Here is a 16,196-nt window from a genome sequence, read left to right on the forward strand (position 1 = left end):
TGCGCCACGGACCGGTTTATGCCCGACAATATTTTCACGACCGGCCTTTAAGGTGTCGCGGATAAATGAGGGAGGGGCTAATAATCGGCTCAGTCATTTTTAATGATCGTTGAAAGCCCAGATCGTAATCGTGATTAAAATTCGATTAATTGAGCAGCCCTAATTAAAACGAATCGCTAATGGGTCCTTAGCTCATTAGCCCCCAGTCATACATCCCATAAAGCAAACATCAACACACAATTTAAAGCAGCCAGAGCTCAGCAAAGGGTGCAGTGGTTCAAGCAGCAGCAGCCGACAGCAGGCATGAGCATACAGAGCTGTTTCAAAGAGCTGCCTCTCAGTCTGAGTGGCGTGACAGGAATGTGCATCGAGTAGAGCGGCCTTGCGAGCAGATGACATCCAGCTATCAGCCTGACCTGTTGTTACACAACAGCAGGTTAGTGAATGGATATGGATTATTTGCACTGAGGCTTTTCATCCTTGGCCATTCTCAGGTTTTTCATTATAACCAGGTTCTAACATGTCCTGGTCCGTGTTTTAAAACAGCATGTTTCTGGGATCAGTGTCCTTCACACACACAGGCTCCGACAATCAGCTGGTTTTTATTTTGAAAGATCAGCTGCTGCCAACCAGCTAGCACCAGCTTGGCCCAATTTTCTACTTCCTGTGTAGCTGACCACGCCCTTAATAACATTCAAAGACTGGCCCCAGAGTTACACAGGGTACTCCACAATTTCGTCCATCAACTACAACACTAGTCCTTGTTCTGCTGTAAAGATGTGCTTGAGGTTGAGGGCCAGTCTAACCAGAACTGCACCAACTGGAAAAGTGGTTCATGCTACGTCAAGCTCACTTAGGCAGCAGAGCAAAGAAGATGTGCTGTTGCCAGCTGCAGGCCAAGATGGTGCTAGTTAAGTTTCACTGCTGACCAAGTCACATTTTCCTGTCAAGGATAATAACGTACATTTCATCTTAGGAGACGACAACGTGGCCAACATCTTTTAGGGGTAGCATCACGGTGCAGTTCCTGAATCTCCAAAATCTCAAAAGTAGCTGAAAAACTGATAAGTTACACGTGGCCATTTGGATACAGCTCACTTTATGTCAGAGCTAAAGACCTAACCAAACGTCAGCATCCTGGTTATACTGTGGTTCTAGCACTTCTGACCTGAAGTGAAGCACCTCGTATCTCTGCCACTTTAACGCTATTTTTCATGTCCACTCGTCTTCTGCTGACAGTAGGGCTGGGCCATATCATACCGTTCACGGTAATACCGGTATAATGTTGCCAACGATAAGAAAATGAAATATGGCGATAGAATATGGGTAAAACGCGCATGCGCAGTGCCTTTGTTTACATACGCACATGGCGGAAAAAGCATGGCGGCGACGCAGAATGAGGAGGGCGAAAGCGGATCGTTGAATGAAACGATGAACCAGAACTGGTTCAGAGCGGGCCGTCGTTATTTGGAAAATACGGCGCACTTAAAATCAATCCTTTGATTTGTCTGACAGTCGACAGAGCCCCTTATAATCCCGTGTGCCTTATGTATGAACTCTGGTCGTGTTTACTGACCTCGAAACGATTTTATGTGCACGGCGCTCGAAAATCTGTCACATGTTTCAGTACGACTTTGCTAAGCTACGAAGCCGCACCGCTCGATGGATTGTCGGAGCATTACGGCTGTCGTAGGCGGAGCCTCGCGGAGTGATACGTACTGTGCTTCAACATAATGTTACCGTATTGTGTGTGTAGAACCTCTTTTTAAGTTTTGTGGATATTATACATGGTTACGCTGAGGATGTGTCGGCCAGTTTCCACTGGAAACGCCTTTTGGTTAAACTGTCAGCGAGGAATTTGCATTTGCACTGTTACGTGTTTATATAACTTTAATGCACATAAGAAACAGCTGCTTGTTTAAGTGAAAATACATTGATGGGGTTTTTTGCACTAATAAAGTTGTGGAGTTGTAAAGTATTTTGTCTCGTGTCAATTATATCGTCAGTTATGTCGTTATCGCAAATTTTCAAATGTATATTGTGATAAATATTTTTGGTCATATCGCCCTGCTCCAGCTGACAGAAGTAGTCACACCTCCAAGATGTGTTCAGGTTGTGTTGTTCTAATTAAATCACAGTGATAACCTCTCGAACAGTCGCTCACGGTCTTAGTTCATGTGAACAAGGAAAGTGTGCACAGGGCTGTTAATTATTAACCTACCGATATAATCTGTACAACTGCTCCGATCACATGCTAAATCAATCTTGTAAGATGGTCAAGCTCATACACACAAAGGCCTGGAACGTTGTAAAAATGTCAAAGAGAATGAGAGGTCACAAGCCACACCGACTTCAAACACCTCAAACAACAAAAGGAACCCCTCCAAACGAACTGGTTTAAAACCAGCCGACCACAGTGCTAACGGCTGCACTGTACTGTGTTTCAGTTTAGACATCCACCTCGTCAATCAGAGTGTGACAACAGTTATGCTTTTACAGTGACAGAGACATGTCCAACTAACTCTTCCCCATCTAATCAATCAGGTTTCTCATTCAGCGTTGAGCTATACTACTTTATCCCACAGGTACAATTGGAGCCACAATCCACTGTGATCAAGAACACATGAAGATGAGCAGGTCATGCAAAGGTTACCAAAAAATGGTAGAAACACAACAAGGTGAAGGGGCAGGAGAGGGGAGGACGTGGGTCAGTGTGTGCGCCACAGTTAAGCGATGACTCCTCACACGTATGACTGCTGGCAGTGACACAGGATGAAGGAGCCTGAATGATCATGTGATCCCTGAACGATGGCATTCGGGGTTGAACCGAGTGTGTAGCTGTCTGTGTGTCACGCTCTTGCTGCTGAAGCAGACCGCAGCTTCTCGCAAGCTTCCAAACCACAGTGACACGACATCAGGCCGTTTCTACGGTGACAGCAGTCAGGACCACAGAGTCTGGTGTGTGTGCAGATTTGTAACTATGTAGGCTGGTCCGAAGCAACGTCACCACCGAACGAGACCCGGGGAGGACGTTTACATGCACTGCAACTGTTTTTCTGGCATCTCACGTTTTAACTGCTACAACATGTCCAATGTTTCCCAGCCGTTTAACAGCAGCTGTTATTTAGCAATCAAAGATCAAGTTACAAGTGAACACTCCCTCACTTTCCTATTCTGGAAGTTTCAGTGCTACAAGTGATCTACCCGAGCCCTTACGAGCTTCTTTGCCCCAGCAAGGTGAACATTTGTGGTCCTGGATATCATTCAGCTACATTTCCAGTCTTTCTTCACCATCTTTGACAGCAGATGGCCAAAGAGTCTTTGTTTGGATGGAGAGCCTTTGCCACCAGGCACAACTGCTGCAGACAGAGAGCTGGTTGATGCGCTGTGGGCCAAGCTCAATCTGAAAGGATGGAATTGGAGCACTTCCACAAGATAAGAATTTCTACAGTCACAAAGCACTTAACAACTACACGAGGTAGTCGTGTTGAGCATTTTAAAAGGGAGTGTTCACTAATTCATTTCATAAAACATGAGCTTGCTTCCTTTCATTTGTGCACTCAACCCATTACAGACACAATCTTCTCTTCTTCACAGAATCTTTGTGTGGAAAACATCGATAATGCCGAGATGATGCAGTTGCAAATGCACACATCATTAACATATTCTCAGCTTGCATGGACTGCATCTTTGTTCAGATAACATCTCCAAAGCAGAACTGAGGCCTTCGTGGTGAAAAGCTATGACTTCATCATCATCACCACACCCTCGGTCCTGCTCTTTCTGCTGTCCGCCCAGCTTACACACCATCGCTCACTCGTGCCATTTGTCAAATATACTCATCCAGGACAGTGTTTCTGTGCGTGATCTAAAGCACACAGGCTCCTCGTGGGTACACAGTATGGTTCACCGTGCCTGAAATCCATACAGCCGCTCAGCACATTAATAAGAAACACTTGACATTCAGCAGTGTCTCTCAGTTTGGTGTTGGATAACACGATACCCTCAAATAAGACAATCCCTGTTCAAACCGGACTGGATGAGCAAAGACGCCTTTTAAGAATCAAACACAGAAAAAAAGGGTCCATCTGGCAAACGCCGTCGCCCTGGAGACAATGTGGGACGTTTTCTTTGTGCAAAAGCTCTTCAGCAAACTCACATCCTTCCTGCAAAAAGCTCCCCCCCTCCAAAGCTCCAAACAAAAAGAAAGGGCTTTCCAGGAGAGGAAACGGCCTCACAGAGAGGCCCAGCAGAGCGACCAAACTTTCAGCTGTAGGATGCCACTTGCTTCAGATCTAACACGTCACAAGGCTGATGATTGATAACATGAGCTTAATTTCTTCTCACGTTCATGTTTGGAGCTACATGTTGTTTCCAGCTGTCCTCTGCTGCCAAACACATTGAAGAGCACGGGAAAAAAGCCAAGGCTCCCACAACACAGGCCATCTACTCCCCAGTCTCTCTGAATCAAATCCACCCACCATTCAACTTCCACTCGACACTTTCAGACAAACACCGTCAGCCTGTTACTCATTCACATCATGTTCAGAAACAGCATAAGACAACACAGAATTAGTGTTTTCATTCAGATATATATTAGAGATGGACCGATCCGATATTACGTATCGGTCCATCTGTAATATATATGTGCGGCTCAAAATAGACTTTATACGGCTTAAAATCAGTTCACATAAGACGAGAATCTGTGGATTCCAATCCCGATCAAGCAAATCCCTCAAAGAAACCTCACGGAGCAGCACGTTGGTAACCTCACTGTGGTTTTGCTCGACACTGATTGGCCCAGCATAGAGGAGACAGCAGTGCATCGTCTACCTTTGTGCACGCTCCTCTGCTAGAGCAGCAGAACAAACAAAAACACAACAGTTTGAAACTGTCAGTGTTGCCAGCGTTTCTGGGGCTTTGACACATAAACCGACCTCCTGACTCTGCCTGTAACCCTGGAAGACATTTTTTCTGTGATGTAAAGCAGCGGTCCCCAGCCCCGGGCCATGGACCGGTACCGGTCCGTGAGTCGTTTGGTCCCGGGCCGCGAGAGTTGAGGCTCGGGTGTGTGGTTTTCAGGGTTTTATCATCAATTCCGTTTCCCTGGGTCTTTCCCCATGTGTTATGAATAAATCGTCTTTGATGCTGGTACTGGTTTTGTTTTGTTGCATTATCCCCGACACCTTAAAGGCCGGTCCGTGACAGTACTGTCAGATATGAACCGGTCCGTGGCAGAAAAAGGTTGGGGACTGCTGCTGTACAGCACGCCTGACAGCATCACTCATTTCAATCAACTGAACTCTCAGTTCTGAACTATGATCTTTCATATCCTGAGCTTTAACACTTAGGTCTGTGCTTTTCATTATCAGTACTCGGCTCGAGTCAGTTTTAGATGTTTTCCATTACAATAGAGTACCATGGCCAAAGGTCCCGTGCGATGTGACAGGGACACCACATATAATATTTTAAAAAGCAGCAGGTAGCAGTTATTACCACCTGATGGAAAACCCTAACCACCAAACAGGGTTGAGCTGAGTAGCTGAGTAGGCACGAGTCGAAAAGGGCTTTTGGTGACTGCCATATTTAATGATATCTCATTATCTAAGCAGACATTAAAATGTAGCTCTAAAATACTTTTGAAATCACAAAACACTAAAAGACTTGTCCTCCTGAACAGGTGCACCAATCTGAACAAAGCATTGCATGTAGTGGAGCTCTGTGTAACCTCAGAAAACCATGTTATTATTAACAACCACAGCTTATGTGCTACATGCAAACAGTGATCAGACACAGTGGATTTAGATTTCACATGAAATATCTTTACTGGTCCTTAAATTCTGTATTTGTATAGCTGAAAACCATTCAGCAGCAGTACACGGCTGTGATGAGTAGTAGTTGGTACTAGGGCTGGGCGATATATCGAGTTTTTTAAAAATATCGATATATTTTCATACGCGATATAAGATGTGACAATATCGTTTATATCGATATAGTCTATGTTATGTTATAATTATACTTGTGGAGCCGCAGGTTTGCCTCTCTTTCGTCCACTTTTGTCTCTACGCAACGTTACTCGGCCTCGCCTCTCCTTCACTGAACACAACTCCGCCTCCCCCATAGCTTCACCTGCAGGCAATGACAAGATGAAAGCGGAAAATCTCCGTTAGCGAGTTACCGTGCGTGGGGCTGGACGGCGTCAACGTGTTAGCGAGCTAACCGCGCTAACGACATGCAGCCCGGAGGGGCTGCACGGCCTAAAATCCTTTCATTTTCTCAAAAATCGACAGCGCGCCTTATGTATGAATTCTGGTTGTGCTTACTGACCGCGAACCGATTTTATGTGGTACACAGCGCTCAGCAATCTGTCAAAAAATGTTCTAATATGACTTTGCTAAGCTACGGAGCTGCACCACTTGATGTCGGAGGATTACGGCTACCGGGGAGGAGCCTCGCGGAGTGATACGTACTGTGTGTATAAGGACCATAAATGGCACCTGTTCAGAGACGTGGTGCAGCTGTGAAATCTGTCTCTTTGTTATTACGCTCAGCGTCTATTAGTTTACATTTTGACTGCACAATTGTGAGCTTTTTGTTATGCACAAAAACAACATTGTTTTCTTTTATTTATGGACCATGATTATTTAATAAATGCTGATAATTTATTTTTGAGTAATTTCTTCATGTACATCTACGCTGTATGTAAATAAAAGTGCCCGTGTGACATCTGGGACACAGTGTGACTAAGAACTCTCTTTTTGTTCTTAACTTATGGCTTTAAAAAATATATCGAGATATGAGTTTTGGGTCATATCGCCCAGCCCTAGTTGGTACTGTATGCTCTCCATCAACCAACCACCTCATAAAGAAACTGAACTTCCCCTGTCGCAGTTCTTTTAAACACGGTGGAGAAACTTCTTAAAAATTTGTAGCAAGTTCTCTGAAAATTGACACACACACACACACACACACACACACACACACACACACACACACACACACACACACACACACGTCATCAGTTTTTGTGACACATCTATAAGGAGGACGTGGGGCACGGTGGGCAATGAGGGTGTAAGAGCTTCATCAGGATTTCAATACTTTGGGAAACCTAATGGCAACAAGCACAGAGTAAAGACGCGTTAATTAATAAAAGCAGATTCTTCATCACATCATTACATAGAGGAAATATGGTCCCGGCGAGCACGATGTAGATTCTGCTTCCGTGTTCTCCCCCTGAGCACGGCAACAGGAAACTTGACTCAATAGATGTGTGCTATTGCGCCTTATCTCCTGGCACCCACACCTCTGTCTTTACTCAGAAATGCATTAAATCCCTTTAATCATTTCATTTGTCTTTTCTCCCGCTGCAGTCTCCTATGTCACACTAACTTCCATGGCATTAATCACCTACACACACGTAACGGACATGACATCTGGTTACTTGGGCAACCAACAGCCAAGAAACAACTACGTGTCTCATAACCAAACAGGAACCAGACTACGAGACAGTGAAGGCAGACAGCTCTGTCGGGACAGCCCCCAGCACACTGCAGAGGTTATCAGGCACCCCTCATTTCTTTATATTTGACGTTTTAGTCCTTGGACTCTAACATTTTGCTTGTTTGTTACACCAGCTAACAATAACGCATGAATCATTCAACCAATAAAAAGACATTTAACTGAAAGCATGAACCAAGTGTTTGGTCTACAGAAACTGGACTCGAGAGAACCAATGAAGACTTTCAGGCCTACAGCAGACAAACAGTATCTGAAAGTGACGGCCTTCAGAAACAAGAGGGCAAAGAAGGCTGACAGATTTCAGCTGATCCATACAGTGATCCCTGAAGACTCGGCAGAAACGCGTTCAACAGGAAAGAGTCTGTCAAGAAGCCATTCTCAAGGCACAGGCTGACCAAACGGCACCAGAACTGGACTGAAAACCAGATCATCAGAGTGACGAGTCCACGTCTGAAGTGTTCTGGTTCAAAGTGTTGTCAGTATGTATGAAGAGGTCACAGGGGGAGTTTCTGCAGCCATGTGTAAAACATGGCGGAGGCTCCGTCATGGTTCAGAGCTGTTTCAGCCAGTTTACTGTGACAAGTTGGGGCAAAACATAACAGCTGACCTGCGCACAGCACCACCCTGACACATGGGTTCATTAGCACAGCTAGCCCTTCCCTACAACCATGTGCCAGCTCCTCCCTTCTCACAAAAAGATAATGAAACAAATGGATATTTTCCTGGAAGTGCACAGGTGCACGTCCCATTAGCTGAGCATCACAAACACAGACCCAGAATTGTCCTGCACATCTGAGTCTGTCACGTCTGACGGAAGAAGAGTGCGTTCATATCGCAGCTGCAAGCTCCAACTTTAATGCACACAAATACATGATGTGAATTCAATTGATTAACCTAATTATTGGTCCAATATGTAGTTTCACTAAGCCACTCTGAGTCTATTATACAGAGTTTTATAAAAGCTCGTTCTCGTGACTTTTTCTGTGTCTGAAATTTTCACGGATTAATTCATTGATGTTTCACAAACACGTCCATCTACTGCATTATATAACATTTTAATTAAAAGAAGAGCAGGTCTGTTTTACAGGAAGACATGCAGTAAATGTTTCTTCAAAGCTACATGACATGATGTGACATTTCTATCATACTTCTAAGCCTGCTAACTGTTAACCACGAATGTACCTAAAGCATTACGTCAATAAGTTTCAGCGATGTTGTTCTGGGGGAGGAGAGAGCAGCCAGGCACAGACTGGGTGCGGCACGCGACCTCTAATCTGTATATTCAAACCAATCACAGGCCTCGTATGAGATTAGCACAAGCACAGTGGGTAACTGAGGGGCAGATTTGATCTGGAGTCCATGTTAATAGAGATGAGACTTAATCTTCTACCACTGGTCAAGTTTCAGTAGTTCTTACTGCAGGAAGAACAACAACAAATGACTGCACAAAGCACTAATAGCAGGACGTCTGCACAGTGCCAGCTTAATGTTGTTGCTTTCACAGATTTTATATTACGCACACATTTCACCATTGGTATTAGTTTCTTTTAAAAAATGTAGAAGATTAAAATGAGCATCATCCTCTTACATACATAGTGGTGTGGTTACCACAACAGGCAGCCAGCTGCACGCAGCCAGCACTGGTAATCCTAACAACCCCCATCTCATCTTTAAATCAGACGTGCTCCGGACACGCTGGAATCACCCCGCAGGGTTTGCAACGATTGCTCCCTTGAGCTCTGACGGCTAACTGTGAGCGGCACTGACTCAGCCTTTGTCCTGTGAGGGGACAGCGAAATTCTCAAAATTCCAGGGAAACCATCAAAGCATGAGGAGGGAGGTATCCATAGCCCCCTACACACACACACACACACACACACACACACAGGGGCCGTCGTCTCCCTCATGAATAACAAGCATTCAGAAAAGCAGACAGACTGCTGTATGCAGCACAAGGCAACACAGCGAGACCTACGGCCAATCAGAGTCACCGATTACAGTTAGGTTATTGCACGTTCTTCTACTGAACCACCATGAGAATAGCAACAGTACTAACTTGGCCAACTTAATCCACGTGTCATGTGTGCTGCATCCTGCACTCTATCCCAGCACCATCCTCACCTAAACTAGGGCTGCAATGACTCGTAGCCATAATTGATGATGTCGATGTGTCATATCTAAAACCATGTGTTAACAGTTATTGAAATAATCCTACACTAATCAAAGAAAAAATGGCAAATTGGTTGACTCGACTCGAGTCCCAGTGTGGACACACCTGAAGCTGAGCATGTATGACTCTCACAACACTCAGCATCACGGCAGCCATCACTGAAAACAGCAAGCAATAAAAATCACTCTATATTTATAATCAGTCAACTCGACCAAAACTGGGAAAACTTTCAATTGAGCCCAAATGCTGCCACTACTAACTCAGACTGTGGGTCACCATTATCGTTTCAAAGGTGGTCTTTCCCTGTGTGCTGGCAGCCTGTCCAGGTACTGCCCCCCTGCAGCAGCTCGGACAGAACAGGACAGGGGGGTTTTCAAATATCCACATTTTTACTAGTCGGCACGCCAAAACTGTTCTTCACAACCAGCAGACCACATGCGGGTAAACGTTGCCATGGTAATAAAGCAATCACTCAGAGACAGCCACAAACAGGCAGGCCATCAAAAGTTGCATGCACACACACACAAACGCACACAAAGCTGCAGTTCACCACAACCACGGCTGTGACCCAGCGTCACTCTGTCCCCCCTATGAAAGGCAGATTGTGTGGGCTATTTCTGGAGGGCCTGAAAGGCTGCTGCTCTGGAGCGATGGAGGAAGTGGTTGCCCACAGGCAGGCACTGCTGGCAGCGTCACACACACTCCTCTATCCTCCCCAAGCCCCCTCGCTTCATCTCACTTGCAATATGAAATGTTTTTATTTGCCCCTGAGCCTTATGAAGCATCACGTAAATCTGTCCTTGCATTTGCTCACTCAGTTCTGAACACGCCTGTAAGCACCACAGAGTTACAGCTTCGATACTCCAACCATTCAAACTGGCAAGGTCACAAGATATGTTCGTACCAGATGATGCCAGCACATACATGTTCCTATATTTCTACAAGAACGTGGGTACAGAAGTTGTGCGTTCTTATTTGATTGTTATAGAAAATATTTTAAATAAAAACACGACAAAGACTGATGCGTGTGAGATATGGTATCAAGTCTTCTGAAATGTTATTGGTACCAACACCAAAGCTTTCTGTATAACTTTATAACACACCACCTTTAGGATGTAAAATCTCACAAGTAATACTTTTAGACATTTGTGTTGGACTTCATCATTATTAGAGTGAGTTTTGAGTAATGGCCAAACCGCTTTGTGGTGGGGTCACACCAACTTCTAATCAGGTGAACACTTGTGCCAAATTTGAAGAAATTTCCCAAGACAACGTAAAGGCAAGCAGGTGGACAGATGATAACATCGTGCAGATTAAGTCAAGTCAAGTCAAGTTTATTTATAGAGCACATTTAAAAACAACCAAGGCTGACCAAAGTGCTGTACAGTAAATACAGATAAAAATACAATAGAACACAATTTCGTAATAACACCTCGCTGATAAAAATAAAATAAAAATATATAAAACAAATAAATTAAACCTTTCTAAAAGCCAATGAAAAGAGGTGAGTTTTAAGAGCGGTTTTAAAAGTTTCTAGGCTTTTGGAGAGTCTGACGTGAGGAGGTAAACTGTTCCACAGTCTGGGTGCAGCCACAGCAAACGCCCTCTCTCCCTTTGTCTTTAATTTATACCTGGGAACATCTAAAAGCATCAGGTCGGCTGACCTCAAAGATCTCCTGGGGCGATAAGTACTAAGGAGTTCTGACAGGTAAGAAGGTGCAGTGCCATTTAAAACCTTAAAAGCCAGCAATAAGATTTTAAAATCAATCCTAAAGGCAACTGGGAGCCAGTGGAGAGAGCAGAGAACCGGAGTGATGTGGTCTCTTTTTTTTGAACCGGTCAACAGGCGAGCGGCAGCGTTCTGCACCAGTTGAAGGCGATGTAGACAGGAACGATCTAGGCCAGCATAGAGGGAATTGCAGTAGTCTAGCCGTGAAGTAATAAAAGCATGGACCACTCTTTCTAGATCGTTCCTGCAAAGGTAAGACTTGACTTTGGCTAAAATCCGCAAATGATTAAGAGAGGGTATCACAGGTAAAACCTACTATTATCCTAGATACGGTGGCTGCTGTAGGACAAATAACTCTGGCTGCTGTTCATCTGTAGTGAGTAGAGCCTGTTGTCCACAGCTGTCAACATGTTTTTACTCTGGAGGAGGCTGTAAAACTGTGACAGGAGTGCGAGACGAGTCGATAAATCAGCGCGAGTCCCTTCTGACTGCTGGCAGCCATACTGAGGTGAACTGTTGAGCATATTCTCCACTTTCTGTCTGGTTTTGCCACCGTTAGCAGTTTACTGGCATCCGTAAAACTTTCTTTGAAGTCGAATACTGCTTGGCACTTTGCAAATAAGCTCATCCAATGTGAGAATGCAACCAGAGAGCAGGTGTGGATTTTAGAACACACGAGACCAAGACTGTTAACTTGTAACCAACTGTTGCCGCTGTTAAGCCGGCTCGCTAGCTGTCGGTAGACGGGAAGGTCACATGTCTAATGTTCATGCACATTTTCCTGTGTTGGAGGCCTGACTTTTGATCTGATGATGATGCTTGAGATGAGGAGGAAGACTATGACGTTTTGTTGGTTTTTGCTTCTTTGGTGAAGGAGACGCCTGATCACATGTTGAATGTGAAATTTGCTTTCACAGCACAAGAACGTGTTCTGTTCTCGTCCGTCTTTAGCTCCACCCACCACACGAGGAGGTGGAACGGTGACATCTATCTCAGCCGCCGTATTCACGATGCTGGGACAATGTGGTGCCTTCCACAAACCGCTGCTCACTTCTATTTATCTTTAATGTACCAACTTTAAGTTTATAAACTTTTCTGTCAAATAACCTAAAAAACAACTGACCGCAGCTTTAAATGCTTTGCAGACATTCATATAAAAATCAGATATGACTATAAAGCAGTGCTGCTGAGTGATTTGTAAAATACATCCTGATTGTGTGTGTACAGTGTAAATGCTCTATCAAAAATCTGCAACTTCACATCGAGTATCATCGCACGGTCCAACCCTAACACGTCTCGGAGACACGCTGTATGCACGCGGTGTGTGAAGAGGAAGTGATCCGAGCTCTGTCACAGCTCTGCTGCCAATGAGATTCACAAGCTTCAGCACTGAAACCAAACACACTTTTGTTCTTTCTTTACAGAAATTGTTTTCTACGTGGAATCACATACTGGAAATAGTTTCACAATTACGCTCTAAATCACTTACGTGAAGTTCATCGTTGCTACAGCTAAATAATGCTTCAGTCTCAGTCATTCGTTCAAGTCTGAGCCGTGGCAACAAAAGTGGTGCCAGAGGTGAAACATGGAACTTTAAACCCAATCTCCACCACAATCACTGCTACAAATCTGTCCGGTCAAGAGTCACAGCACACTGATTGATGCCACTGACGTCCTGTTAGCAGTGTCACAACTCCACTACGACAGCCACACCATGACACACACAAGCCCGATTCATGCTCGGTCATCCCCTCTGTGCCCCTCTCCGTGTCCCCCTTACTTGACTGCAAGCTGTGGAGATGTTTTTGTGTGTAAAAGGAGGCTGGCTACCAGAGCTGTCACTGCAGCCTCAAAACAGCCATCCTACATTCTGTTTAGGGCCGCCACAATGACCAACACCCTCAAACGGAGCGCCAGAGGCACACAGACCAACTACAATAGAGCCTGTGTGTTTGTGAGTCTTGAATGAGACCAACTCGCAGAGCCTCAGACCAAACACGCCTCTTTCCTGGTTTTCAGACACGCACTGGGGGACAATATGGATTCTCACTCTAAACATAAGTCTCCCTCTGGACTTCTTCGCCTGAACTTCCTGTTTGGGCCTCAGACTGTGAATCCAATTGGTCGCCAACTCGGCACACCGCTGTCAAAACACTGTGACATGCTGAGTTTTTCAAGAGACCCTCTCTAGGGCCACCACACCTCGGGGCAACTGCGAACTCTTCCCAAGCCGCAGGCAGCCATCTTGGCTCTAAGTAGGGCTCCACAGATTGTCTAAGGCGGCATCTTAGCAGAGCAGAACAGTTCCCGGATAAACAAAGGTTCAAGGTTTTCCCTCTGGGTTCGCATCCGTTTAAAAGTCAGCAAAGAGACACAAAAAATCTGACAGATGGACGTCGTGTTTGTAAACACCCACATGGTTCCTCTAAGAGGCAGATGAGCAGCGATGATGTCAGCCCCGACAGCCTGTCAGTGCCCACGCTTGCAAAACATTCCACTAACTGAGTGACAAGCAGCAACCACCCAACTAACATAAGCACACACACACGTAGACAGGATGCATGAAATATTTAGACACAGGAGGAAACGCCACTGTACTGCAGAATTCCTGGTATTCTTATACTCGAGGACCTTTCATTGTTGATGCGAAGCCAAGTGTTTTCTTTACAGTCAGTTAGTGCCAGCACACTGTAGCTGCAGCATTGGTAGAAAGCAAAGTAATCCTGCATAAACACATGTAAAGTCAGAACTCTCCAAATAAACAATAATGGAAGCTTTGCATTTGGAACCAGAAGAAACTAGAAGAAGATGGACCCACCAAGCACGTGGATGAAGGCAAAAACCGTCCTTGTTGCAAATGGGGACGTTCACCACAACAACAACGCCTTCAGCCTCTAGAAAGGCAACGTTAGTGTAGCCACACCAAAAATCATCATCACCCTCAAAGTGTTTGGCTTTTATGAGGCACGGAGCGTTTGATCCATTAAGCCACCGTGGCTTTAATGTCTGCTTCCCAGATGCTTTTTACTGGCATGTTCTGCTCTGCAATGCATTCAAGCACTGTAGCACAGGAAGGGGAGTTTCTGCAGCGCTTGCAGCGTCCACGTTATAACATCCTGTATTCCCCCCTTCTGAAAGAAACATACAAGACGCAATAAATGCATTCATGTGTCAGAAAAGGGGATGTAGGCCACCCCAGCATCACGATAAAAGCCAGTCCAGAGCCTGCTTTTAGCCACGAGGGCCTCGTCATGTTACAAATTTGCCTCTTCTGAATAAATCATAAGCAAAAGAAAAAAATCACTCTAAATAAAAGACAACCGCGTTACAAGTTGCATGCTTCCGTTGGATAGGCGAGCTGAATATTTCATGATTAAACGGGCCATTATACGGCACAGATCTAGGCCAAGGCTCAGGCTGAAGGGAGGGGGGCTCGGATAACGGTCCAAACCCCGTCCCAGCAACGCGAGGGAACACAGCTCCGGTCCGAGGGGGCTCAAGAGGGGGGCAAAGCCATCTAGGTTAATCCAGACAAAACACACACAAAGAAAACAATAAGCAACTGCGGCAGGAAGAAGCATCGATTTGTACTTTTAAAGTGATTTGATCAAGTCCAGGTGGACGTCAACGCAGCGTGGCTATTCAGGACCCTGCAGCCACAACAACACTGACTAATCGCTGTCACATCCTGTGTTAAGCTACCCCTGAAACAAGTCATTTTCCCAAAACGCCACTTCTAAGGCTTGCAAATGAGAGAGAACGGGCAAGATGCGGGTGAATAAATCCGTCTCAGGTCTCACCGACCAAACTGAAAGCCCCTCAAAGCTAGTCCTTCTAACGTTAGCTCTTAGCAAATGAAGTTAGCCCAAGTTTTCTGTCACCGGAGTGAGGCAGCTCGGTTTCCTAAGCTAAAACGCCATTGGAAGTTGGCGGTTGTAATGGAGTTCTCCAAGCAGCTTCTCCTACAGTCACAAATGTGACACACCGGCTGACAGCCTCGCATTCAACTACACTAATCCCGTGAGGCCTGCGCGCCCCGGTCTAAAGTTGAGGCTAGCAGCCAAATGACAGCGCCCAAGTCGGTTAGTTGTGAACGGGGGCCTGGCCCGTCCCCGCCTCCCTCCCCTCCTCCTGTTTGCCCACAGCCGTTAAAGCTAGCAGGGCTGGCTAACTCAAACACCCACCTCGCTTCTCTAGGTCGTAACCGACCACAACAAAGTAGTCGGCGAGCCTGGCCATCTTGGAGGCTCACGGCGACAGGCCTTTAGCGCTAAATCCTCTGCTCTTTGTGCCGTCAATAGTCCATTCACATCCTGCCGGCGACAGACACATCACGGGCGACAGTAGCATCCTTCCAGCTGCACCCCGCCGCCATACTGTCAGTCTGCCTTGCCCTGACAGCGGAGAGCCGCGAGTCTGCGCACTGAGAGACTTCCAGGGAGGGGCTGCTCGACAGGAATGTCCCATGTGGGGAGCCAAACCAGCTCAGGGGCCAACAGTCTGACCAAAACCTATAATAAACTCAAAGAAGTTTCGACAGTGCCGGCGCTAAAGGGGTGAAAGGTGGCGACGGATTTTCAGTGCCCGGAAAGAAAGAGGACCCACAGAAATGTAGTGGAGCTGCCTTTCCTGAAGCGAACAGCCAAACGCAGTCCTCCTTAAGCGAAGCCCAAGCATTTCAACTAAGACGCAGATTCACCACAGAAGCTAGGAAGAGTGGTTCTTTTTAAAAGATGATTTATTTATTTATTTTTAGCTGAGTGTTTTTATGTTCAC

At 45.6% G+C, this 16,196-nt stretch overlaps 1 protein-coding gene across 4 annotated transcripts in view; it reads right to left on the minus strand.

Moving 5' to 3' along the window:
* sbf1 (SET binding factor 1) overlaps nucleotides 1-15,837 on the minus strand; it is a 56,666-nt gene extending 40,829 nt beyond the window's left edge. For 3 of the 4 annotated variants that reach the window (XM_085387640.1, XM_085387639.1, XM_085387638.1), the window contains exon 1: nucleotides 15,605-15,837. In XM_085387640.1, the coding sequence (XP_085243766.1) occupies nucleotides 15,605-15,659 (55 nt within the window). In that variant the 5' untranslated portion in view covers nucleotides 15,660-15,837. The remainder of the gene's footprint in view (nucleotides 1-15,604) is intronic. The other variant, XM_085387641.1, reaches the window with a different exon arrangement.
* Between the last annotated feature and the right edge of the window lie 359 nt (nucleotides 15,838-16,196).

The sequence above is a fragment of the Rhamphochromis longiceps genome, linkage group LG17 (assembly GCF_057381845.1).
Source record: "Rhamphochromis longiceps isolate RC_006_pf linkage group LG17, R_longiceps_female_GT1.1, whole genome shotgun sequence".
Classification (NCBI taxonomy): Eukaryota; Metazoa; Chordata; class Actinopteri; order Cichliformes; family Cichlidae; genus Rhamphochromis; species Rhamphochromis longiceps.